The 27,814-nt window shown below is 38.2% G+C and overlaps 1 protein-coding gene across 1 annotated transcript in view; it reads right to left on the reverse strand.

Annotated features, from left to right (window-relative positions):
* Positions 1–27,814, reverse strand: part of EYS (eyes shut homolog) — a 1,042,686-nt gene that overhangs the window by 24,990 nt on the left and 989,882 nt on the right. Inside the window, exons 45-48 of the mRNA XM_068937477.1 lie at positions 19,830–19,996; positions 19,491–19,635; positions 10,724–10,898; positions 4,757–4,929 (exon numbers count right to left, since the gene is read on the reverse strand). Of these exons, the coding sequence (XP_068793578.1) occupies positions 4,757–4,929; positions 10,724–10,898; positions 19,491–19,635; positions 19,830–19,996 (660 nt within the window). The remainder of the gene's footprint in view (positions 1–4,756; positions 4,930–10,723; positions 10,899–19,490; positions 19,636–19,829; positions 19,997–27,814) is intronic.

Consider the following 27,814-nt stretch of genomic DNA (forward strand, 5'->3'; position numbering starts at 1 on the left):
CCTCAACTTTGAATTTATTTTTGTTCAGGTACGCCACTGCTTTAAGTGATCCTATTTATACCAATAAGGAAGACTTGATTTGATCCATTAAACCAAATGACAAGAAAATGAAGAAGAATGAAATGTGAGCCACAAGCCGTTAGATGCTACGAGAATATCTCAAGAAGATGTCATATATAGTTGCTGTGCTCTTAAACTTTTCTCTAAGTATTCATCATGAGCCACTGCTGGAGACAGATTACTGGCCTCACTCAGGGACACTGTTTTTATAGAGGAATAAGCTGCAGAGACACAGCTTCATAGAGATCAGAATATAAATACACACATTCATTATGGATATAATCTCTGTATTTTTTATGTTAACATCTCCAAATTATTTGTTAGGAAGAAGATATTGTGATCGCCTATGTAATAATGATGTACTACAGATCAAACCATCTGTCTGCAGCAACAGGGTTTTAGACTATTGCTTTTTCCCCAGAAAGAGTCATCATCATCCACTCTTGGCCGCTTTCTCTCACAGAAGTAATCAAACTGAACCCAGTAGGTCTACTGACTACATTTAAGAGAGCGGAAAAAAAAGCTGGTCCTTAGAGATTTTTTTCCTCTTCAGAAACCCTTTGAGATTTCTAATTACAAAGTCACTCATTGGGCCAAATGGAGTAAGCTGGTGTTTGAAGTCGTGCAGTAGATTCTCCTACCATTAGCTGAAGAGCTGGGAGCTGGAGTCTTTTGTTGGTTTTGAATGCTGGGTTAATGAAATAACCAGCCTAAAATAACTGCTGCTCTGGGCTGAAGCTTATGTTTTCAGTTCTTAAGCTGAAGATAGTTTAGAGTTCTCTAGTACTTCAGTTGCAAATTTTAAGTAAAATGAACAAAAGATTTTATTAATATAATATTTTCTTTTGATGTCCTCAAAAAACGTAGCTACGTTTTAAGAAGTTGATTAACTACTTCTTCCATATTCCTAATTCCTTTGGGGAAGGGGGGTGCTAACTGAGAACTAACACTATGCTAAATCTTGGCAACGTCTGGTTGTCATTTGTGCACTTCAGAATCTGGGCTGATTTTCCCGTGTTATTGTTATACTTACGATGTTTTCAAACCAGTGAAACAGAATTATCCAGTGCTTCTTGTGACATTGCACTCTTAGAAGAATTGTAAGTCCTGATGGCAACGTTCACATCAAGAAAAAAAGACTCTGGCATAATTTTCTCATTTCCTTTCCATTTCATTACAACCACTTCTATTTACAGTAGCATAAATTAATCTTTTTGTTTGTTTGTTTACATTAGCATTACCTTTAGGAACTTGATGCGTTTGAAGAAGCATCCTATTTTAGGGGCACTAATGGCTTTAGACAACACAGTACCCCCAGGAAGTGGAGCCTTAGATTACACTAGAATAAATGCATTACTCTGACCTACCTAACAAGGCTTTGTTCCAGTCGGATCTAATTTCCAACCTTCCCCTCTCTTACTTGTGCTCCTTATGGATCTTGCCCTCCCAAAATCAGTCTCAAATCTCAGGCATCCTCCTACTTCACTTCACTCCCCAGCGCGCTGCCTACCTGCTTAACATCTTGACCTCACTCCTAGAAATACAAATCCTGGCTCTTGCTTGGGCAATGTGGAATATTCAGTGACATATTTCCTCTGAGTGTGCCAGACAAAAAAGTACCTGTATACAACTTGCTGAATATTAATTGCTTGAAGGCAGCCTATAAGAAATACAGGGTAATTGAAACTGCTTACTCTCTATAGAAGAGGGACGGAATATATGTACCTTGAATAAGATCTGGTATGAGGACAATTCTCAAGGAGCAGCAGGCATGCAGTGATCTGCTCAGGGTAGGCTAGTCCCTTAGGGCCTTACTTGTCATTTGGATTGCACTCTAGCTCAGGTGTTTAATGTCAGTAGAGGACACTAACTGTTTCAAATGGTAATACTGCCCTCGTTGAGTCCTAACTGAAGTGGGTGGATTGCTTTTAATTTTCTTTAAAACGTATAATGTAATATAGTTCTTAGTGCCATCCCCTGAAAACATTGTTCAGTATTTATACGTTGGCAATAAACATTGTAAAAGTTGGACCAAATGAGGACTGTGGATTTTGGTCTATATGAGCAAATAAAAGCATATTCTATAACTGATCTTGCTCACCCTGGGTTTATTCTACTTCTAATTCAGTTTTCCAGTCACTGAACACTTGTTGGGCAGCCCCAACTTCTCAGGTTTATTTATGATGTACGAAATCTCTGTGCTGCCTGAAAAATCATTCCATGCTTGGTGGTTTCAACTGCTGCTCTAAGCAGGACATATCACCAAACACTCTGAGAACAGTTACATACTGATTTGAACATACTCACCTTTCTCATGTAAACAGTTCATAAAGAACCACAGATATTTTTAGTGCTTGTTAGACGAGTTAGTGCTTGATTTCAGTCAGTTCATGTTTAATTACCTCTAACATTTGTGGTCAGGATCACTAGGGTACTGTTCCTTACTGTTGCCATTCTAGCTCCGCCACCTCATTTAGTCACTTTCCTGACTCGTTCACATGCAATCCACACTATTGTCCAGTATTTACCAGTCCCTATCATTTGATAAAGCTCTGTTTGTCCTTACTCTTTGTTATTCTCCTCTGCTGTCTCTTTTTGCTTCATCAATCTCTTCTCCTGTTCTTTTCTCTCCCTTCTTTCTTTCTTGAATGTTCATTAGTCCTCATCATTTAATTTCCCTTTGTTCTCTCCTGGTCCCTTGAGCCACTCATTGCTCTCTGTCTCTTCTTCTTTTTGCTCCAATAACCACTGTCAATCCAGAGATGAGATATCCACTCTTGATAAGCATCTGTTTTTTAGCAATTTGCCCTCCACTAGAAGTGCAAACTGCACTTTGAAAAATCTCACGATAATTCATTACTCTGCCAGAGGAAGGTGAAATGCAGGGCAAAGAGTTTGGCCAGGATCCATAGTCCCTATTCATAAAAAGAAAGCTTTTCAAGGAAACAGAGAGGAACCTTTCTGATGTGTTCACCAGACAGAGGAATTACTAAGAGGATGACCATGTACACGAAACAGTTTTCTGTGGCTCAGATATAAGCTACTCATACTTGTAATAGTATCCAAAAATCTAAATCTATTCTGAAATTAGAACATAGGAGTTTTTACCAGATGAATTACCTGTTTTATGTACAGCACATGTCATGTTGATCACTGTGCTGAATCCAGATAGCATTGCTTTTTAAAACCTCACTTGAGAAGAGAATTCAAAGTTTAAAAGTTCATATAAAAAGCCCTGAAAAGCTGTTGCTGTAGAGGCAATACAGCAAGCACATTCTTACATGGAATAAAGAATTTAACAACGACTTTCCAGAAGCTATGTTCTCTTTGATTTGAGCCTATCAATTGCAAGTGCATTCTGTAATGGGATTTTGAATCTGCATCCATCTGCTGGATGAGGACTGCGAATCAGCTCAAAAGCAGTTCAGCTTGTCAGTTCTGTGCTTGAAACTATGCTTGACACTCCCTCGTGTCCATAGGCACAACAAGGGAGGTTGGACTTTGCCAGGCGGTTTGAAAAGGAGGTTATTCAACAGCAACTGGAGTTCTTCAAAAGATGTAAAGAGATTTTCCAGAAGGAAAAACATGAGCTTGTACAACATTATCTTGAATCTAAGAAAGAGTTGCAGAACAGAGGATGAGGACTGCCTTGCACACAGAGGCCCTTCAGGCACTTACAGAAAAAGTCCCTGGGCTTGAGGGCTTGTAGCATTTGCGTACCCACTTGTTCACTATTCATTTATAGAATCCCTCAAAGGAAAAGAACAGCCAAATTCCTACATGAAGGAAACCCAAGTCAGGCTGACTGAAGGTACCACGCTGAAAGAAAGACTCAAAGCCAGGAACAACAGAAACCTGAAGATCATTACAGTGATGTTGGTTATTTTATCATCATTCTCAGTCCATCCCTACCCAATAGCCAGTGAAGTCAATAGAAACCTCTCCATTTCAGTCAGAGGAAACTGGATAAGGTCCTGAATGGTTACTACCTCTGAAGTATACTCAGAAGTGTACTTCTGAGTTCTTAGGTGCATTTCTTAACATACTTCATTATGGTCAGCTTGGGAACTGAACTAACCACAGGTTCACTATAATACTGCTCTAGAATGCTTCCTGTCCAGGAGCTGAAAATAAGCTCAGTTAGAAAATACCATCTAACAATTAATAATTTTAAATGGTTTAGTTTTTCTAACAGAAAGGACCACCACTTTCTTTCTTAAATAAAATCTATTTTGTACTTTGTGTGTCTATTTAACTTTTCACCCACATGTTACAAAACGCTGTGTTTTTCAGCTTGGACATTATCTCTCAACTCTATGTACGCTATACTGCGTACACTTGACTTTTTAAAAAAGAAAAGTGGGCTGGTGCCAGGGTTCACACAAACTTATTCTTCTACATTTTCATGGGCTTACTTGACTATAGAAAAGAAAACCAAAAGCAAAAAAATGCTTCCCGAGATGGATTTTTTAAATCCATCCATGGACCATTCTGTACATATAATTGCTTGGAATAAAAGGTACTCCAGGAAAGAAATAATCCTATACCCAAAGGAATCAGCTGGAGCTCTTCTCAGTTAAATTCAGTTACACTATTCTTTCTATAATTTTTCATTTGTTGAAGTTTGCCTTAATGTCCTGCAGCCATGGAGAAAAAGCAAAGTTGCTAATAAAATGATTTTACGGCTTTTCCATACCTTGTTCACAATAGGTGCCAGTTGTTCCAAGAGGACAGTGACATGTGTAGCCATTTGGCAGTGGCACACAGGTACCACCTTGTTTACACAGATGTGGGGGATCATGTTCCGGATCACAAACTGACACAGTCTCTGTGCAAAATGCACCTTTCCATCCAGTGAGGCAGTCACAGCTACAGTGCATAAGTGAAAGAAAAGAATCCAACGTTATTACCAAAAGAAATCATCAACATTTCAGTAGCAATGTAGTCAAGATTTTCAAGTCTGGATACCTATATTTAGCCATCTGAACAAAAATGCTTATCAGAAGAGTGTAGTACCCAAGTTTAAGTTAAGTACCCACTTAACTTTTTGATATATTTATTTTATTTTAAGAAAATTGTATCTAATCAGAAACATTACATTTTTATTATTTGAGCTGCAGTATCAACATCCAGAAATAAACAGTCAAGCTAATGATTCTTTATCGTATTTTGCTCTACAAATAACTCAAGAATGCCTTGGCTTCAGGATAAACTAGGAGGAGTCCCAAGTGGAAATAAAAGGGAAAGAAAAGCAGTGAAGTGCATCTCTAAAAATAAACCCCAGTGTCAGTATAAGGATTGACTTCTGAATTTTAACCAGTAATAGAAGTCTATCAATCATCCCCTTGCCTCTCATTTAGCCATTATTAATTTGCTAAATTCTATATTTTACCTATTTATATTTTATAATCTAGTGGCACTCTGATACATAAATTGTTTCCCTGAATAGAAGCACTTATTGATTTTTCCATAGAAGTTTTCTCTTTCAAGGCTAAGAATGAAATCTTACGTATTTTGATTAATTCTTAGCCCAGGTCTTTTTGTATGTGTGCATCTCGCTTGGATTTTTCTTCAGACTCACTGAGCTATATTTTCTTCATTAATCAGCCCACTATTCCTGGGCAAAACATACTGAGGAATCTGTGAAACTCTGCCTCATTTCAGGTATGATCTGTAACTATATTCATTTTCTAGAGTGTTCAAATACATGGCACAATGCTGTTATTACTGCTTCACTAAACTTTCAGAACAGACAACATGAAAACAAAGCACTGCCAACAGCCTCTTCAGTTTGATAAATGGCTGCTTGGAATGAAGGAGAAAAGAGTACAGGACCTTGCAAAAGCAAAAAGACCTCAATTCATCACAGTTTAGCACTAGAACGTTTTCTGGCTCAGCTGTAACTGCTACGCTTTCATGCATAGAAGCTACTGAGGAGAAGTAACTTAACTCTCTGAGTGGCATGTAGAAATGTCCACTTCTTGCACTGAGAAGTAGTGCTTGAAGCTGAAGCTACTACTGTTGGGTAGCATACACAAAGGTTCTTCCCTTTTGCCTTACTTAAGTCTGCATAAGCCTGTTTAAGATTCTTCTCACAGCTGTCTTCTACAGCCTAACAAGTTATTTACATGAGTTGAAAACTATTTACACAGCACTGAACATATTGCTCGCTGTGGCCTACAGTGACAAAGTTCTATGAACTGGTACAATCTCTTCTACTTAATACTCCTAAGCAAGTTGGGCTGGGGTTGAGAAGTTTGGATCCAGCATCTCCTAATCTTTAGAGAGATAAGGGAAGAGGCAGCACTACAAACCCTTTCTTCACATGCCGTCATGCTGGTCTAGTTTTCTTTATATTTTGTGTGGTTGCATATTGTAGTTTTTCCAGAACAGAATAACCTGATGGCTTGCTACATCACCAGTGCCTTGATTCTCAGGAAGTTAATGACCCATTTCTTTAGATGCAAGAGGTGGGATTCATTTTGCAATGAGGATACCTAATTTTACCTATTCACATAGGAGCTAGGGAGGGATTCTTTGGTCTAGACATCAACATTTAGCGTTATTTTACAGTTAGGGAAACCAGAGTGCTGTACAGCCCACCAATCAATACGTGCATAGGATACAGTCAGCTCATGACTGTAATGATAAGGGGCCACATTCAATTACCCCAACTTAGACATCTAGTGCCATCTGGCTGCCATGGTGTATCTGTGAGATCTCTGTGGAACTAGCAGGTAAGAAAGAAGACCTGCAGAAGTCCCACGTTCATCTGGACCATCCCATGGAGGCCAGGAAAGGTACCGCAGAATATATACCATTGGAATGCACTGCTTAAACAACTGGAAAGGCCCGGACCTCCACCGACTACAATAGGATCTTACACACCTAGTTCCGCTGGAGATACTTTACATTTAGGTGTCTTTGCAGCTAAATCTCACTTCATGATACTTTCCTATTTTCAAGTTTTTTAAGAGCAGTTAAATGGAATCCTTTATACTCTGGCTTTTAGAGTTTCTGAAGAGCAACTATCAAAATGTCTCTTAATTTTTCTATAGTGTATTTTTAGGTGGCGAAAGGATAGGAAGGCTTTTAACTCAGCAGCGTGCCTCAGAGGAAACTGGATAATCTTAAATCCCCTAATTTTGCAAAATGAGGTGCACTGCACAGCAAATGTATAGAAAGGTGGGCCAGTGCAGGAACCAAGAAATTTTAAACTCACAGCTCCCAGAGAAATAAAACAAAAGATCACCTTGGATTCTGGAAATCTCAGATACTACTTCAGGTTTTGTAACCTTTCTATTTAACAACTTTGAATATGGTTTATTTTTAATGTCAATTTTTTGTTTGTTGTTTCTTGTCAAGCATTTAGCAATGTCATACTCTAAAGTTCACAGAATGGCTTTCTGGCCTCAAAGTCCCAGAACAGGACCAAACTGAGCTCTGAAGTAAGCAATAGTTCCTATACAAGTAAGGACAGCAAGTTTATGTCACTGTTGATTAAGGACCTGGATTAAGGACTGGAAGAAAGCCAGTGTCACTCCAGTCTTCCAAAAGGGCAAGAAAGAGGAGCCAGGAAACTCCAAGCCTGTCAGCCTCACCTCCAGCCCTGGAAAGGTGATGGAACAGCTCCTCCTGGAGGTCATCACTAAGCACACGGAGGACAAGAAGGTGATCAGGAGTAGTCAGCATGGATTCACCAAAGGGAAATCATACTTGACCAATGTGATAGCCCTTTCGGATGGAATGAGTGGCTGGGTAGATGAGGGCAGAGCAGTGGATGTTGTTGACCTGGACTTCCGCAAGGCTTTTGATGCTGTCTCTCATCACATCCTCCTAGGCCAGCTCAGGAAGTGTGGGCGGGATGAGTGGAGAGTGAAGTGGATTGAGAACTGGCTGGATGGCCGAGCTCCGAGGGTTGTGGTCAGTGACACAGACTCTAGTTGGAGGCCTGTGGCTAGTGCTGTCCCCCAGGGGTCAGTGCTGGGCCCAGTCTTGTTCGATGTAGTCATCAATGACCTGGATGGAGGGACAGAGTGCCCCCTCAGCAAGTTTGCTGATGATACTAAGCTGGGGGTAGTGGCTGACACTGCACAAAAGGCTGTGCTGCCATTCCGAGGGACCTGGAGAGGCTGGAGAGCTGGGCGGAGCGGAACCTCCTGAAGTTCCACAAAGGCAAGTGCAGGGTCCTGCACCTAGGGAGGAAGAACACCAGGCACCAGGACAAGCTGGGGGTTGACCTGCTGGAAAGCAGCTGTGCAGAGAAGGACGTGGGAGTGCTGGTGGACAACAAGTTGAGCATGAGGCAGCAATGTGCCCTTGTGGCCAAGAAGGCCCATGGTCTCCTGGGGTGCATCAGGCAGAGTGTTGGCAGCAGGTGGAGGGAGGTGATCCTGCCCCTCTCCTCAGCCCTAGGGAGGCCACCTCTGGAGTACTGTGTCCAGTTCTGGGCTCCCCAGTACAAGAGAGACATGGCACTCCTGGAGAGAGTCCAGCGGAGGGCTGCGAAGATGATGAGGGGCCTGGAGCATTTCTCCTCTGAAGAAAGGCTGAGAGAGGTGGGCCTGTTGAGCCTGGAGAAGAGAAGACTGAGAGGCGATCTCATCAATGTGTCCAAGTATCTGAAGGGAGGATGTCGAGAGGATGGGGCCAGACTCTTCTCCGTGGTGCCCAGCGACAGGACAAGAGGCAACGGGCACAAAATGAACCACAGGCAGTTCCGTCTGAACATGAGGAAAAACTTCTTTCCTGTGTGGGTGAGTGAGCACTGGAACAGGTTGCCCAGTCGCCTTCCCTGGAGATACTCAAAACCCACCTGGATGCAATCCTGGGCAGTGTGCTCTAGAGGACCCTGCCTGAGCAGGGTGTTGGACTAGTTCTCCAGAGGTCTCTTCCAACCTCAGCCATTCTGTGATTCTGTGACCTAAACCTGAAATCTAGCCATAACATATCCTAGACTATCTTGTTACAAATAATTTTCTATTGTATATGATTCTGTGCCATAAATAAAATAATGCAGGCTATTATTGTCCCTTGAGTATAAAATTCATTATATTTTTCATATCTTTCCTCTTTATTTTGTTAAAACATAGCAGTTCTGCTCTGATGCTGGGCAGAATGCAAAGTTTACTGCTTTTCCTTTTGTGCTTCTATTTAACCCAAAGCATTATCCCTATAGTAACTGAATCTAAAATTTAATGGCACCGCATACTTTCTGGTGGGTGATGAAAGCAAGCCATAAAAATAGGTCAAAACAAGAACAAAAACCTCTGGAGAAGATCATTTCAGGAGACTAAAAGTATTGGAGCACAAATCCAGTTCCCTCAGGGGCTCTGCTCTTCAGAGGAAGAAGAATCTACATACACAAAGACTCCACAGCCTGTGTTTGCCTTCTTATCTGTCTTGCTGTCTGCAGTGTTTTCAGTCAGTATCTTCAAATACTTTGAATACTTTCAGTGCTTGTTGTTTTTAAAAAAAAAATTAAACAAATGGGTGTAAATAAATTAATGTATGTGGGGAAGCACATGCAGGGAAGCAAGTAATAGTTAACTAATCTTGGCAGACACTTTTAAAATCAGGAGTGCTCCTCAGGTGAAGTTTTACAGGGGAGTCATAAAGTGTTTGAAAACAAGATCAGTTACCATGAAAGTGGTGACACACAACAGCAGTGTGAAACCGCAAGCGGACTTCCTTCATGCCTTACAGTCTGTACACAAAGATCCATCTAGACTTAGCGATAAGGCATGAAATACCATGGACTTGTCACCTTCTGTGCTGGCTAAAGATATTTCTGCCCCACTCTGACCACTTATCCCATACATAGGCCAGCTGAACAGCTCATATGATGAACTGAGCTAGTTTAAACAATTCTGGTAAGAGATCCTTACTGACCCACTTTGTTTTGTTTGAAATGGATTAAGAAAAAGGCATGACCATGGTCAGCCAGCAGGTCAGCCAGCAGATCTGGAAAGGTAATGGTGAATGAATGCTTGAGAATGGCATGAAAAGTGACCAGGGAAGGTGGATTTGAAGGACGGTGAAGCATCCACACACAACTGGAGGCATAGAAAACTGTATATATCAGAAGATACACAGATGCTAGGTAAGGGAGCTTCTAAGAATTTAAGCTGGTTCAGAATTTTCTGATGTTGTGCGTTCAGTGGTTTACTCCAAGAATGGGTTCTCAGATGAAAATACCTATTTCCAGGAAACAGGAGGCACCTATTTTTGCCTCGTTAGCCATGTTTAGACATTAAGACATTCAAGCTCTCAGCAATTTTGGTATTTTGTTCTCTGTTAGCTAGACTGCGCGCTTAGTTTTGAAAAGTGCCTTTCTTATAGAAGTTCTTCCCATGCATTTCATAGCAAGTCTGGGTACCAGTGACTTTAGTGGGCGCAGAGTTGGTCCATGGTGGAATTTCTAGAAAAAGAACCCCAGAAAGGTGTCCTAAAATAATTTTAGTATTTTTGGCTTGATTTTATTACTGCAGTATTAAAATTCTCTGTGTAACTGAACAGACCCCTCAACAGTCTTTTTTTTTTTTTCCTTTCTAATAAGATGAGATGTTTCTGGACACTTTTGTTATCAAGACACTAAATTATCATGTTTATTAGTCTGAAGATTAGTCTATGCTCTAGTCCACAAAAATAATTTTATACTTACTAAACAGTAGAGCCACTTTCCATACACTTCCCACCATTTCTGCATTTTATTAAACTGCATGGGGAATCTTTACATTGTCCAACACTACGACCAGCATTGGGGTGACCTTCTGGAGTTCCTGGTGATTTAAACTCTTCATTCTCGCTGCTGCGAACTTGAACATCAAAAATACAACCTCCAAAGTAGAAAGGAAAAAGAAATGAAGTTTAAAACAGATACAGGAAGTCAAACCAAACCAAACAGGATAATGCTATCCCACACTAGAACATCTTCAATAGTTGGAAAGCCATACCATCTCAAAGAGCTAAAGGTATGCGGGCAAACGTGCGTTCAGATAAATGAGTGAATGATCATAAGACCTTTTGTTTAATGATAGGTAAAACAACAGAAATCACTCCTCAAGAAACATACAGAAAGCAAGGTCAGTGACTGAGATCTGATGTAGGTGCAATTTTGTGTTTACACTCACATGCACTTGCAGGAACGCATCTACATCAGACGAAAGAGAGAGGGGAAAAAAAAGAGAAAAAAGGAGGGCAATGCTCAAAAAGTCTGTTTAATGTAAAACACATAACAATCTAGAAAACATTAGGGAACGTGGACTTGAATTTCTTTAGGCTGAAAAGGACCTCCCCTCATCGAAAGACCCAGATTCTCCCCTTCCTAACTGAATGCTTCAATCCCTGTTACATAAAGATCATACAGCACATGACCACAACATTTTAAAGAATGTGTACACTACACCCTTAGGCCATTGCTCTCAGGAAATAATTCACAAGTTTCATCCATACAAACTAAACAGTGCCAGGGCCTGTTATCTGGATCTGCAGACAACTGATCCGGTCTAGCCACATCGATATTACTAAATTCTCACTTGCTTCCTGAACAAGACAGCTGCATCCAGACTACTGTTTGTCACCTACTACTGATGTGGTAGTTGTCCCAGGCCAAAAAGATTTCATGGACCATGGTAAGAATTTCTCTGTAGAGATTATTGAGTGTCAGTGCCCACACTATGCTCTGGCACTGTTTCATTTGCTAAAACACCAGTAGTCCTAGTGAAAAGAGGAGCCAAAGCTTCAGAGTTCAGAGTTCAGTATGCTGTTTCCTACTGGCTACCTCCAGGCAGCTCCTGGTTATCCTCTGGACTTTCTGGGGATTGCCCCTTTGGTGAATCTTTGCTCTTCCTAGTGACTGGAGAGTTAAAGGTCTAACTCATTTCATCAGTGTTTCTGAATCACTTTTTTGGGTCCACATGCTTATTTATGTAGTGCAAAGCCAAGACTATGCCACATATCTTTTAGGATCACACTCTAAGTAACTTTTCAAAATATATATTGGCTATCTAAATGATTGCGAGCTACGGATTTAAAGGTAGCCTTACACAGTTTGAAATGTCATTGAGATCTATACACAGACACATACCATTTTAAACTAAAAATCAGATTTTAAAATACTGTAGTTAAACCAGTACAATTACATGTTTGCAAATGCTCATATCTTTCTAAGTCTGATTTGTACAATTTATCTGAGATTTCATGAATTCCCACCATGCTGAAAAACATGAGAACAGCAGGTATTCAGAAGTGGATGCCAGAGGCTCTGTTCCGTGTTAGAAGCAGGGAAAGGATATGATACGAAGACTGCAAATAATTATCAAACTAGGTTATTTTTATACTGCTTAATAAGAATTTTTCCATGATTTGATGAAATCACATAAAAACCAGGCTTCCACTTGAAAGATACAGTGAATGTCCAATTGTGGTTGTTTCTTCAGTTTTTAATAGATAACAAGAGCATACTAACTTTTTCTATCGTCTCTTTCACAGTCTGGGACTTCATTATTAATTTTATATTTATTACCTATGAAAGGCTTGTGACAGTTCTGGAAAAAGTTAAATATAATTGCTTTGTGCCTCACATTTATTGACATAATTCTGATCTTACTGAGTATGTCAATGCATTTATCAAGATGTTTGACTTGCACATACCTTTGACTATTTACAATTTTGGGACTTTTCCCTTTGAGCATATTATCTTTATACAAAGAACTGATAGAGAATAGGGGTATTTTCACATTTCACTGACAACCTATTGCTGACACTTAGTAGCTCAGTAAGGTAAGAAAGACAAGTGTGATTTATCCAGAGCGAGAAAGTCATGTTTTCAGAACAGCTTTACATAACCTAATATACTGTTTATAATTTTACTTTCTGCCATGAGCCTTCAGTGGACACTTACGAGTGATTCATGCTAGGGTCAAGCTTTATGCATTAAGATACCTTATTCTAAGGTAATAATGTTTATGTTAATTTACTGATGACCAAAAAGTTGGACAAAAGATAAAAGAAATAGAATCCGTAAGGAATGCTGAGGCTTTTTAGTCCCTCAGAGAAATCATTAAGCAATGTAGGTGTAAAATATCTATGAAAAACAGATGAATCTTATTTAAATTTCTAAATACTGAGATAAGTATCTTCCTTTTAGCCCCAAGTTTCTGTTTTTTCCTTCGCTCTTGGAGTATAGCTGCCATTAGATTATCAGACTGTTCTGCTGAAGGTGGATGAGATTTTTCTCACAGAGACATAATTGGTTTTGAACAAAATATAGTATCTATAACTGTCACAGCAAGATGACTATAGTTAGAACAACTTCAGTAAAAGTGATTCTTAGGCAGGCTTTTTCCTTATTACATACAGTTTGTAGTTCTGTTTTAAACTGCCACATAACTGGTAATTTAAAAACTCATACTAAGCAATTTAAAAATAACCTAGTTTGATGATTATTTGCAATCTTCATATCATATCCTTTCCTTGCTTTTAACAGTGTTAGTTTTAGCCCACAGTAAATCCCAACTAATGTTTCATCTGCTTATCAGTAGCAGATAAAGCATGTTCTGTTCACCTGAGTCTTGCTAAAGTACTAAGCAAAACTAGCCCAGAGCCTTGTGTAAACAATGGAAAGCACAGTGAGTACTCAAGAACTGGTAAGGTCATCATGGAAAATATATTGGCATTTGTGGTGACGGCTAGTTTATCTGTACTGCATCACAGGTTAGAAACAATTCTTGCACATTTGTAAACAAAACATATAGTAAGTTCTAGAGAGAAGTTTGTCTTAGCTTTGTGAGTTCAGCTGAATTTTTCAGTTAATTTTCTTATTTCTTCTAATGCTGTTAGTTGGTGGGATGCTGCTAAGGACTCAGCCTAACAATTTGAGCCTGTCATATCGCAATCAGAGAGTATGCAGTCTTCTACAGAGGGAGCAGCTAATGAATGCGCCTTCTTTCTGACCTGCATTCCCTCTGCTCTCCCAGTTCTGGGCCTCTTTTAAGGAGAGACTGCCAGCTATTCTGAATAGTGGAAAGGTTTTTCTGACACAGCCAAGTTTGCACTAGGAACTGAAAAGAAATTTCTGAATTAATTTCCATTTGTAAGCTAAACTCAGTTTGAACCCAAAGATAATATTTGGATGTAAATTAGCTGAAAGCAGACACCAGCACAACAGCGCAATCACAGAGGATGCACTACCTTTGCATTTTTAATTGTCTAGTGGCTCCTTAGAAACACTTAGAGCTTTCTACCTGTAATTTTTTTCATATTGAGTTTTATTTATAGGTTTCACCCCAGTCAAGCAGAGCTCAAAAGCCACCAAAGAACCATCCAAAAATTGATTAAGAAAATTTATCATTAAAAATTTGACTTCATTATACGATTTTACTTTTTTTTTCCCGATATATCCTTATCATGTAATATTTTTTCACAAACTTTTCACTAGTCCTCATTACCTGCTTGTAAACACTTGCTATTAATTCAACTGAAAAGTATACGCAGCAAGCATTTTCAAGGAGATGTACCAAGAATGCAGCAAGAAGCCTCTACACAGAAAAGCTGCAGTCTATCTGAATACAGCACTGATTTGCACATTTCTAAAATCCTACCTGTCCTAAAGTGCTTTATTTCATTTCTTTTTCCCATTTTTCTTGATTGTTTGTTAGTATTGAGCAGTTCCCTTTAAAAGAGAAAATGGCCTGCACAATGACTCCATCCAGTGCTGCTCTCAGCTGTGATACAACCAACCAGAGGGCCTGGATGAATCACACTAAACTGTGATGCAAGAGGTAACGCTAATTAAAACTTAACTCAAAAGTCACTTTCCTGTTGTTTCTGAGCATCTTCTGTGACATCTGTCATGCAGAAACATCAAGGAAAGAAATCTTTGCCCTGGCAGGCTTTCAATCTATTCTAGTTTATTATGACCTTAGACTTTAACCACAATGCTATAATTGTATCTGCTTGGATCTCAACTGAGTTCTGGGTTTACCTTATTTTTAAAAGTGACTGCAGAAGCTGGAAAATGCAATCCCTGGCTCTCTCCATCAACTGCTTGTATGGCTGGAGCCTGCACCCTGCAGTCATGGTAGCAAACATGAGAACTTTCCTTCTGTTCCTTATGTTTTTCTCCCTAACGCCAGATTCTCTCTGCCTGTTTGAGAGCTGTGAGGTCTGAAGATTCAATTGTAACTTCTGGCATTTTTCAAATCATTCACCATCTCATTTTCCGTAGGTGGGTCACAGTGACGAGCTGTGTAGACCTGAACGCGAGTGGAAAGGTAGCTGGACATATGCTCCACTTCAGATTGTCCATAGTAAGCAAGTGCAACTGAGTCTTTTTGACCACACTACTTGCTGCTCCCTAAAACCCACCATGACTTTTTAGGGCAGCTGCAGTTATGTTAAGATCTCAGAATACTAACAAAGCTCCCTTAATTACATTGTTACAGGACAACGAATAACATCACGTAACTTAGGTGAACCCTCCTAACATGATCCCATCTACAAATCGCTCCTGTGATCCCACAGGGAGCTATGAACTCAGATGACGCTCAAAGTTCAGTGCACCTCAAACTCCACACGAACTTGGCTGCTTCATTTGAGCTCTATCTACCTTAAGCAGTTTCTTCAGCTTCTTGCAGGGTCTTAAGAAAGTTTCCAAAACTGCTCAAGGTACCCTTTAACATTCTTCAACCTATCAAAAGAATCTTCAAGTGCTGATCAACTTTTCCTCAACTTAAAATTCCCAATCTTCTGATAACTTCTTTACCTCAGTCCTTCCCTCCTTGGCCTCCTAACAACAGTGCTATCTGCCACTCATTTTTCACTAGATCCTAAACTATGCTGCTCCTTTTCTGGCTGCCCTGATAGAAAGGAAGGATTTTTCTACCTCAGTGCAGTCATAGTAGTGCAAGCATAACTTTATCTGTATCCCGGCTCTCCTGTGGTTTATTTTGCACTATCATAAATCTCTAATTTTATCCAGTGCCCAAATAACTGATGTTATGATCATCTCCTCACTTGTTCATGTCTTGCTTTTGCACCTCACAGCTGATAGAGTTCCCCTTCCTTTAAATCTTGAGGGGATTGTCATCAAGCAGATGTAGCATCTTCTAAGCTGTGCGTACATTTTGGAAGTAGTTCTCAGACATTATAAGAAACTCCTCCCTTTTGCAATATGCCATCAAGATATAACAATCTGAACATCACAAGAACTAAAACTTGTTCTGCCCTTCTGGTCCCCTCTCTCTGTTGCACCCTTAGCTTTGCTCTCTGTTCTATTCTTCTCATTCTTCTGCTGGCTGCCGTGCTAGAGGAGCAGCGGGATCCAAGTGGCTATCAACAAAGTCCTGAGAAACTGCATCCATGACAACTGATAGGCAGAAATGCTTTGGCTGGAAGACGTCATGGCTCCAGTGAAGCATTTCCATTTTGAATGAAGAGATAAACTCTTCTTGGACTAAGCTACTATGATTTTTTTTTACCCACTGTTCTGCAGAAGCACAGCACTTCTAAAATCAATAAACTTAATGAAAATAGGACTTTAAATAAAGTTATGAGTAGACTCCATGTTTTCAGTTTATTAAAGACATTTATTTTCAGTTCCCCCCTCTCCCTTGAAAATTACCTAAACAGCTGCTAAAGGCATGCAGGTAACGGAGGATATGGTCTGAAACAGTAGCTGTACTGAGTAAAAATCCTGAATGATTGCACACTGTCACTGGGGACAGTAGGTTAGCAGTAACAAATTTGACTTTCTCAATGTTTCTTGATCCAATAGTGATTGCTCACAAAGGGATAGATGCACTCTTGTATTAGAAGCAAAATGGTTTAAATAAATCATGTCTTTAAAGGCAGTCAACAGCAGTTTCCCAAAAGTCTGGGTGGTTTAATCAACTATCCACTAGACAAATTTATCTTGAATGTTACTTCTAGGTTTATCTGTGGGTTCCCTATGGCTCCAGATTGACTAAAGTAAAATGGTTCCAAATTTGCCCTTATGTTAGCGGTACTATAGTCCCCACTATGGAGATTTATTTCTGATACTGAGGACTGAGAGCTGAACTTGGGGAGATTTCCAAATTAGGAGAATAAATGAAACGCTGACTGGACAAGAAAAGGCTGTGGGAAATCAGTGGTAGGAGAGTGTTGCTTCCTTGAAAGCCAGTGTGATCTGCAGAACAAAGACAAGTTGACACTGGCAACTGGAGCATGGAATGAACTTGCAAGTATGGGCAACCTAATGCTATCAATGAGAGAGATGATAAAGAGAAAACTGATAATGTGCTACACATTTGATAAAATCTTGAGACAGGACATTTTTTGGAACAGTAAGAAAAATAAATATATAGTATAATAACTGCTAGCATGTGAACTTAGAAAGATGCTTATTTTGCGGAAAAGTATTTCTCCTGCATTTGTAGAAATTTGGTCATCACAATACAGTTGCAACAGAAGGAGCCTTTAAACCTGGAAAAAGGTTTACAGTTAAAGTGAAACTCTAGAAATTCCTACCTGGTCATCTCTATCTTTAACATACCTCTAAAGAAAGCTAGAAGTTCTTCACAAATATTGACATTATGAAAATATTTATATAGATATTGCTTTTTATGATTGCCAATTTGAAAACTGTTAAGAAGCTATGAAAGGTGTAACTGTGCAATCCATACTTCCTGGAAAGGAGACAGAGGAAATGGTAAGTTATATGACTTTCTGAATGAAAACTTGATTGTAACATAAGAAATCAAGATATTAAAGGAATCACTGCATTTCAAAAGCTAGCTGAGCTCTAGACTATCTTGAACAATACTTAAATATTTCAAGTCCGGAGAAGAGAAGGCTACAGGGGAATCTAACCGCTACCTCAGCTACTCAACAGGTAGTTATAGAGGAGACCGACTCAGACTTCTCTTGGACATGCTGAGCAAAACGATAAGATTCAATACTCATGTGTTGCAGCAAGGTAAAACTAGATGTAAGAAAGTAAAAAAGGTGAGGTGGTTAATGACAAAGAGTAGGCTGCCCAGAGAGGCTGTGGAATGTCATTCCTTTGAGACATTCAAAACTCAGCTGGACAAGGCATGGAACAATCTCGTCCAACTTGAAACTAGCTCTGCTTTGAGCAAGAGGTCAGACTAAATAATCTCCAGAGATCCATCCAAGGTATACTATTGCATGATTTTTATGAAATCATGATTCTTTGATTTGCATTCTCACAAAAACCCACATGTAATCAAAGCTTAAGGTGATACCTCTATTGAAAAATATATGAAAGAGGGGCAGTTCCCAGGAAGCCGAAGCTCTGAAGACTCATTTGCATACAGTGGCATCCTGATAACCATCATCTACACTTGGAATAAAAGGGATCTAAAACACTATTAGAGAAGTAGGGTAGTGTTCCGTTTGTCCTTTGCCACCAGAAGTAAGAGATGAGTCAAGAAATTCATAGATGTCATTTGGAACAAGAAATAGATGGATCTACCTTTGCATTCCCTTATTTTTATGCTTGTCTTTAAGTACTTGTTTTTGGGAAAGTTTCTGAGTTAGAAAAAAAAAATAAGGTGCTGGCTAGAAAAGAGGCAGTTATGAGGTCCAAGTGGAAATGGAGTATATTTAGTGTATGAAAGTCAATTTTATTGTGCTTGTCTTCCACAACGTGACTCCAATTTTATAATCCAGAACTCAAATTATGCTCTGCTATGATAAAATGTTTTCTTTCATTTTAAAGTTGTCCAGTGTTTTAAAATAAAGTCAAGCGCACCTCATAAACATGGAGCATATATTATTTCTATAGAGGTAAGGAATGAAAATAAAGAAGTGTTGTAAACAAACCCTTTGCATCATTGTTGCTCCAGCTGCTAACAGGCAAATTAAGCTTTCTACAGAGCTTCAAATGTCAGTTTGGAGGTAGGAATTATCATCTGTTTGAAAACCAGCTGGAATATTCCTTGTAGGGATTACTGAGGTCCATTCCAGTAAGTATTAGCCCATAATGTCAGGAAAAATCCCAGATCTTAGCACATCGTATCAGAAAGTAGCCTTCAGTACAAAGACTACTGCCCAAACCAGCACTAATAGTGACAACAGCTGGAAGAGCTAAGAATTAGTTGGGTGGAGAATCTTCCCATAAAGAAAGGAAACCCTTTTGGAGTGATGCTGTAGAACAGGCCAGGTAAGGAGAAATGCTGAGGCCATGTCGGACTTCCCCTTCTGTCAGAAATAGAAAGTACTAAAAATATTTAGCATATTTCCTTGCATCATGTTTCATAGTCATTAAAGTGAAATGATAAAGCCACACATGAATCTCAGCCAAGCAGATCCTAGTTTTTCTTTTTTTTTTTTTTTAAGATAAGATTTTTAGATCACTATTTCATAGGCATCTGAAACAATCTGATGCATTTTCGAAGAGGAATTGAAAACAGCAGAAGCTTTACCTTGAAAGCTGTTCTTAAATCTGGATCCTTTTGGTAGGAGTTCTGGAGTGTACTCACGGTAGCCTCCTAAATAAAACTGACTGAAGACATTGAGTCCAACCAGTCCCCCAGGAGAAGTGACAGTTTTATTCTTCTGATCATCCACCTTTCAATGAAAACATTTATAATTGTTACAACAAAGGAAGTTACTCTATTTAAGCACTCCTAATGAAGACAATCCTCCAAACTTACCTTAACAGGAAAACATAAAAATAAGCAATTCTTAAACTTTTCATTCAAGAAGTGAAAAAGAAGAACTTTCCTCTGAAAGCCAGTCTTCTAAAGGAAATAACTTCTTACCTTCAGCCAGCCTTTTTGGAGAGATCTGCCAAGATGGATGACATGCATATTGAGCGTCAGATCAAGTGGTTTACTAATGATCGTTGCTGTGCCAGAACCTAGATTATAGCTATATATTACTCTGCCATTACGGAGACCTAACACTAAGAAATCATCCCCATTCAGACCTGGAAAGACAAAAGTAGAATAGATAATTATTCCAGGATGTAGTGAATACTGAAGCACAAAATATTCTCCAAATCTACTGAAAATATATCAGTTTAGGAAAATTTTAGCCAGAAAGGTTTGAGAGTTTGATTTTTTTTAAATATTCTATTTAGCTTGTAATAAAATTTCCAGTAATCCTGCTGATGTAAAATAGAAACTGCAGAGATTTTTAAATGTATTTGCATGCTTTATGAAGAAAGTTCTTTTTCCCACAAAAGTCGGTTGGTGATAAACACCAGTCCTTCTGAGCCTGGTGGATCTAGCAGTCGTTGGTGTTCACTCACTCTGCAACATGAATAAATTCCCAACTTTCTCCAAAAGTAAAATCATACCTAAAAAAGGAAAATGAAATTCTGAGTCGCATCTGCATGAGAGAATAGCTCATGCCTTAATTCTATTCCAGTGCAGTTTCATGGCCTGTTAAATGACAATACTAGTCTCAAGATTTCTCCCTGACCTACTTATTACTTGTTCTTGTGAGGCTGTCATAAGTGTAGGCAGTGCTTTACAAGTACCACACTATAAAAAGTCCCATTCAAAAGAGTTTATGATATGTCTAATGTATAGCATATGAACAGGAATTAAAAGACCCCTAAATATTATTCCTGGTCATTTGTCAAAGGAAATGGATTTTTACACTGGAATCTTTGAAGAGAAATCCTCTGGTTATGTAAGCATAAGTAGAACCACTGAAAATTAGCGAAAATATGATCAGTTTGTTTCTTCTTACAAACCCCAGTCCTTTCCTCTTACATGTCCTCTTAGTATGGTAAAAGAGATGGAATATAAACAAAGTTAAAAAGGAAGAATGTTCTCAGTCTCAGATTAGGATGTACTGAATTGAAATTCAGAGATATCTGAATTTCTTTTTATAACTCTCCTGTGAATTCAGGTAATTCAGGCCCAATTTCATGTCTCTAAATTGTACTTTATTTGATATTTTCTTCTATTTTCATAAGGCTCTCCTACTTTCTATTCTTTTGGGGGGAGGTACTGTCTCTTCCTATTTGTTTGCACAATGTCACATGGTGGTCCAGATTTCATAAGTGTGTCTTGATGTCACTGCCCCAAGTGTGTGTGGAGTCTGTTCTATCTGCAAAAGATGAGGTGGGATTTTCTCCACAACAGGGAATGGGCTGTGTATCTCCTTCTCCCACTGACACAGTGCATGCTGCAGTTTCATGACCAAAAAATGCAATATTCCTGTTACGATCTTGTATGCTGTAAATAAATGCACTATATTAGCAAACAGAAGGAAAACAGTACTCTGCTTTTTCTGTATGGATATTTGATACTTCTCTACAGGTACTATTTAGATCCAGCACGAATATATATATTTTAAGAAAAGATTATTCCTAACAGTTGTAGAAAATGTACAACTGCATTTAAGTTGAACAAAACTTAAACACTGTTCATTTGCAATACAACAATTTGTTCATGACCGTCAATGAAACCTCATTACCCTCAGTTACACTGGCACATTACCAGTGAAGGATTTCCAAACTGTAAAAGCAGAAAGATTTTCTTCATTTTCAAAGTTTCTATTTTCAGCTGCATCCACAATGTATTTATGTGATTTGGCCTGCAAAACGATGGCAGGAAAAATATAGACATAAAAAACATTATTTAAAATGCTGTCTGAATTTGTAAAACGCTTCCTTGGAAATGAAGTACAGAGAAGAAATGCAACATTGGCAGCGTTCTAAACAATTAAAAAAAATAAAATCCTAAAGATAACTTTTATAATTGAGAGTTGATAATCACAAAAAACAGTTAATGAATTCATTCCAAAGCTTAAGTGAAGTATTGCACAGTCAGTAATCTCTTCTGAGCAAAAATACCAGAACTTGTCAAAGCCAGTGGAAAGTCTATTGCTGATTTCAGTGGGCTTTGGCTCAGCTATTCAGTTAAGTTGCTCTTTCAGCAATGTAAAAGTTTTAATGTCTAACTCATGTCAGATAAGAGTCATAGCTTTAGCTAATTAAATCATAGGAGTATTTTGGCATTTTCAACTTTGCCTAATCTTAGTATAACGGTTGATCTTTTATATACAAGTCATGTCAATCAGCACCATGCTTGTCCTCTAAGCATGGTAGGCACATTGAATAACTGCTATTATGAAGATCACAGCCTTGTATTTTTATTGTAACGGTATCTCTTGCTCTATTTATAGCCATCCTTACAAACAAAATGATGGATGTTTTCTTTGTTACAGGAAAGTGAAGCACCTGGAACACGTACTGTTCAAGAAAGGACAATATACTGGACCTGATGGTAAAAATAAAACTAAATAGAGGTCTATATGAATGAGACAGCTTTAAACTCTTCTGTTGCCTTTTGACTCTTTTGTCTTATTCCTTGTCCATACCAAGGGAGGACTGAAAACCAGACTGTCAGGTAGACTTCAAAGAAATCAAGCTATCTTTCGCACTACTTCTGTTGCTTTCTGATCCACTCATTTAAAGGTTCAATAAGGGTTGAATTCTACCTAAACATTAGTTTTACACTGGCATATTTTTAACGGCTTATTTTTTTCTTACCTTAATGTAACTGCAAAGAGAATCAGATTCAAAATGTTTTAACATTTAAAGTTTCAAGGTTATAAATTAAGTGACTTAACGATTTTAGCTATGAATACCAATGGTGGCTATTTCACAGAGTATATATTAACATACAAGATGGGTTTTTGGGAAGTTCGTTTCTCCACTTCTTCTGCTTCTGTATCTGTTATTAGCTCTAGAGTATTTGTCACTGAAGCTTCTCTGGTCAGAACAGTAACATGTTTTCATTCTCTGAAATTTTCTTAAACTTTGAGTTTAGAATCAATAGTTTTACACATTTGCAGCAAATACTTTGATTTCATCACATTTAGCACTGCATACGCTATCACTGGCAGAATTCTTCAAAATAAAGATAATTTCAAAGGGTGGGGTGGACCAAGGATAGTGTCTCTTTATCCAAAAGAGGGTAACAAGCAAACTTGATATTAGCCAGTTTCAGCTATTTTTACTATGTCTGATCCTAGCTTTTGAAAATGTACACTCTTACATATTTTTATCCTTTAAATGTCTCACACTGCAAGACCTCAGTTATATCCTTTAAAATTCATTTACACTGAGAGCAAATGTTTGGTCTGGATATACATAAATAATCTCATGCTTGAGTTTCAAACAGCATACTCAGCAGCACTGGAATTTAGTTAGATGTGTGCTCTTTGAAACCATTCGTGCTTTAGTGCTTTTATTTTTGAAGATCTTCATATTCACAGTTTTTCTGTTTCCTGAATAGAATTTCTTTCCAGTCAAGGGAATAACATACGTTTTCTCCTTTCAGACCTATATGGAGCTTATAGATATGTAATAGAGCTTGCATCATGCAAGCAATTAGTTGATTGATCTTATAACGGAAAAGGTATTTCTACGTTTTTGTTTCATTATCTACAATTCACATACAAAATTCAAAATACGTAACTAAAGTTGCATTCTTCTTTTATAATACAATCTATACAAAATATAACATCTATCAGTCTATCAGATAATCTTAACACTTACAATCAAGATAGATAAATGACTAAATGACTAAAATATATGGTTCCTGGCATTCACCAAAGCACCCACTTTTACTCTCTCCCCAGAAGGCTGGGGTACTAAATTTTATTGTATTTTATGCACTCAAAACCTGCACGTTTGGCCCATGCTGGACCAAGGCATATAGTGAATTTCACAGTCAAAGGCTTCCTCCTCAACCCAGCTCATGCACAGTCTTGCTCTAAAGTCAGCATCTTTGCTGACTGCAACTATGGTGAAGTCAAATAGGGAACTGGGTGGTCTCTCAAGTCAGAATATTCCAAGATTTTCACATCCTGAACAAACAAATCCAGAAGGTGACTGGCAGCACTGTTATTATATACAAATGTCACTGTTTTGGAGGGCAGTGCCCCTTCTATTACACTATAGGGAAACTGGGTAAAACCCCAGTACGGTCAGAGCCTGCAACAGAGGTTGTGAACGAACATAGAAGAAATGTTCTCACAGGGTGTACTTCACTTTCGGCAGAGCAATGATGGAAAATAACCAGGAAATAACTGGACTGCTCAAAGTAGAAGTGTCAATAATGTGAAATTGCTATCTGATAATCTAAATATGTTAGGGTATAATAATATTATAAGCACTTCATGTAACTTGATAAGGTAGAGTTTGACATTTAATAATGTTATGCAACTGGAGTTTCATATTTAGGACTGTCTAGTAACTCCTACTGTACATTTAAATGACGAGAGATAAACTCTTGGCTTCCACAAAGATATAAGCTTATTTTACTAGGAAAAGAAATTATAAATCAAAATTAGCAGTAATATGACTTCTTAGGGTAGAAAGAGATGTAAGGAGTCAGATTAAAGGTCTTAGAGAAAAAACTACACATTCATTTTTTTTCTGATACTGATTTTTAAGATAGTTCTCTCTAAAATGGTTTTGCTCTAAATAAATGATTTTTTAAAAGAGAGACTTTATGCTAATGGCAATGGTTGCAGTTATCCGGGAAAGAACAAAACCCAGGATGGGTGAAATATATCAAGTTAATCACATCTCATGCAGAGAGCTGCAACATTGGGCCTGGTTTATGAGAATAGCAGATTTTTTCTAGTATTGCATCCCAAGCCTGAAGTCAGCCATGGACCTGAGACCTAAAGAAAGGCATGTATCCACTGTGATCAGGAGAAATGAAGAAGCCTGTTTTTCAGATTACTGCGAGAGGTTCAATATTAAGTTAAATGAGATATCAGAACACCAATGACTTCTGATTTACAAACTTTGTAGGAGTAAGAGGGAGAAGATGTTATTTATCTATGTTTTAGAAATCATTTGGTAATCCTCACAAAAGGTTAGCCACAGCATTAATTCGAATCAAATATCACATGAGAATTAATGTGAGAGGAAAACTGACTTAAGGATTGCAATATAAAAATAATAATAGAAAAAATGACCAGAGACAAGAAAGCTAGCTGTTTGGAATTTGGAAGCTAAGAATGACGTCTACGCATTTTGTATCTTTATCAGTAATTCAGATAAGTGATTCAAGGAAAAGGGGAGCTAAGTAGGATACTACAAGAGAATGCTAACTAAGAGAAATCAGATGAAGTGAAGAAAGGGGAAAATGTTAATGGGATATTAAAAATACTTCCTTAAATAAGATCGTACTGGCTGTGGAAATCTTACTCCTCATGGTGACAGCATTATTATTTAATACTTAGAAGTAACTTGTTGGAACAGTAGCATAGCATCTCTCCTCTGTAAAATAAGTAAAGTTCAGCTGTTAAGCGATGCCGCTTTCTGGGAATTGAAAGGAGCGTTGCTTAGTCTCCCCGATCACTGAATTTAAAAAGAAAATAATTAAAACTGCTACATAGTAATTTACCTGGCACCTCATTGCTTCTCAGTCATACTAACAGCTGGTGTTCTGCTGCCCTCTCATGATTTGATATGCAACTGCAGAAACGTATTTTTATTGTACAGCAGCATTTATGAGGAGAAATACACAAAATACTGAAAGTCAGGTTTCCTCTTTCCTATAATAAGCCCAGAATGCTACTATTCTGGTTAATAAAAATGACACCATGAGACATCAAGTAAGAATTCTTTAAAGTCAGTTCTGCTAAATATGGCTACAAGAACTATACTTCATAATGACTTTGACATTACAGTGCATGTTTTGCAGGTAGGCCTTTTTGAAAGAGACTTTAATAGAAAGAAATTGAGTCAGTCCTTTGTATGTGTTTACAGTTTTTTAAACTGTTTTTCTTATTATAACTGAAGAAAAATTTTTATTAAGGTTATTTTTTCACCATTTATGCTGTTCATTTCATATTTGCACTTCTATCTTGAACAAAGATAATGGACAAATTAGTGTTTGGTTGAGTTTCCTACAATTTCTGTACTGGCAGTTTGAAATTCAGTTCCCAGGGTTGCAGAAATTTATCTGAGTGTTGTGGTTCATTCTTATCATTGAAAAGAACATTCTGAGGATTCATTAATGTTTGTATTATGAAAGAACCAAGTATTATTATTAAAGTGTAAAGATCGAGATACTGGTTTCTGAAAGGTGCTTTCTGAGTGACCAGATGGAAATGTTTCTGGTAATGACAACTCCATGCACCATTTCTAATTGTCTAGTTGAAAAAGAGAGACAAACTTTCCTTCATCCATAATGATAAATAACTAGTAAGTGAAAGGAAACACTGCTCAGGAGTGAACTGAGGATAAGCAAAACCAGGGATTGTCATGGAAATAAAATGTGCCACCAGCACTGTTAGCGTGGCATGCAGTTAAAATAGCGTTAATATAGTTCCATTAGCAGTATCAACTAGGCCAAACTATGTTTTGTTCAAGTCCAGGAAAAAAAAAAAATCACAGAAGTCTGATTCACAAAATTTGCATCTTTTTAACTACAGATCTACAGAAGCAGAATAAACTTTTGAGCTTAAATACACTTACACTAGTTTAATCCTTAGCCTTGTATCAGGGTAATTTGTACAATCAACTTGATCAATTAAGTAAATTGGCCTGTGGCTGTTTGCCCATATGCTGCACCAAGGTATCTTGGCACCCTGAGATACAACTGATCTGCTGAGCTGCGCTAACTAAATTTGACAGGATCTTCAGAAATGAAAAATAAAAAGCTTTATTGTACTGCAGATATGTGAACTGGCAAGCCATTCTAAGCTAACGTTTCAGTTTGCATTGCACTGGATTAATAGCACGTTCACAGTCTGCTACTGAGTGTTAGCTGGAGAGCAGTTACTTTCATCTGAGATACAGTTTTTTAAGTTTTTAAATAGGTGCTAGCTTGATCACATACAAGTGACTAAAATAATTGAGTGACAGGTCATCTACTACCCAGGAAATCATATTTAAAGCAGAGGAAATTTCCTACTGTCTTATTTATGTGACTTATTCTGCTAAACTCAGTGAGACATTTCTGTAGATAAGGATTGCAGAGAAAGAAATGCACATGGTTTGGCACCTGGTTTTACACTAGAAAATGACTCTCTCAAGTCCAGCACAAGGAGAAGAAGCCCCAAAGAGCACAGGAACTTAAGTATAAAAGTTCAATAGAAAAAGCGCTAAAATCCCCCACCTCAAACATATTAACATGGAAAAGTGAGGATACGCTTTATCCTATTGCTGTGAGGTAATGGATTTGCTTTATGCAATATATATGCAACATATATGTAACAGCATAACAGTTTCGGGCCTCCCGAAAACTGATTTTTGTAATAATGTAGGTTGGAACTTCAGTATCTTAAAAACACAAATAATAATTGCTCTCTTCTTTCATCTTCCTGAAGTATTAATTTTCTAATGCTGCTCAACATAAGCTGAGGCATCCCGTAAGTACTGGGCCATATCTGCCAAACTCATGGCAGTGGACACTTACACTTACGTACCTAGGTCACTCTCCCACTGTGATGGGTTTAGACCTAAAGACACATCACCAAGCCTCCCTCCCAAGCTTCAACAATCCCATACGACAACTCCAAATTCAGAAGTTAGCGCATGTTATAAACGCAGAAGTGAATATGGTAGAAATAAGTAATATGCTTTCTACGACCTATTACCGGGTATAAAGTAGTTTCTACCCTGAGTACTGTATGTCTGCATTAACCATTCAGGAAATTTTTCTCCGTTTTCATCAATATTAAAGGTCCCATGTTGACAGTAAGGCTAAGACAGACAGAATACAAGTAGTGTTTCCATACTACCCCACTGGAACGCGAAGGC

The sequence above is a fragment of the Struthio camelus genome, chromosome 3 (assembly GCF_040807025.1).
Source record: "Struthio camelus isolate bStrCam1 chromosome 3, bStrCam1.hap1, whole genome shotgun sequence".
NCBI classification, from domain to species: Eukaryota; Metazoa; Chordata; class Aves; order Struthioniformes; family Struthionidae; genus Struthio; species Struthio camelus.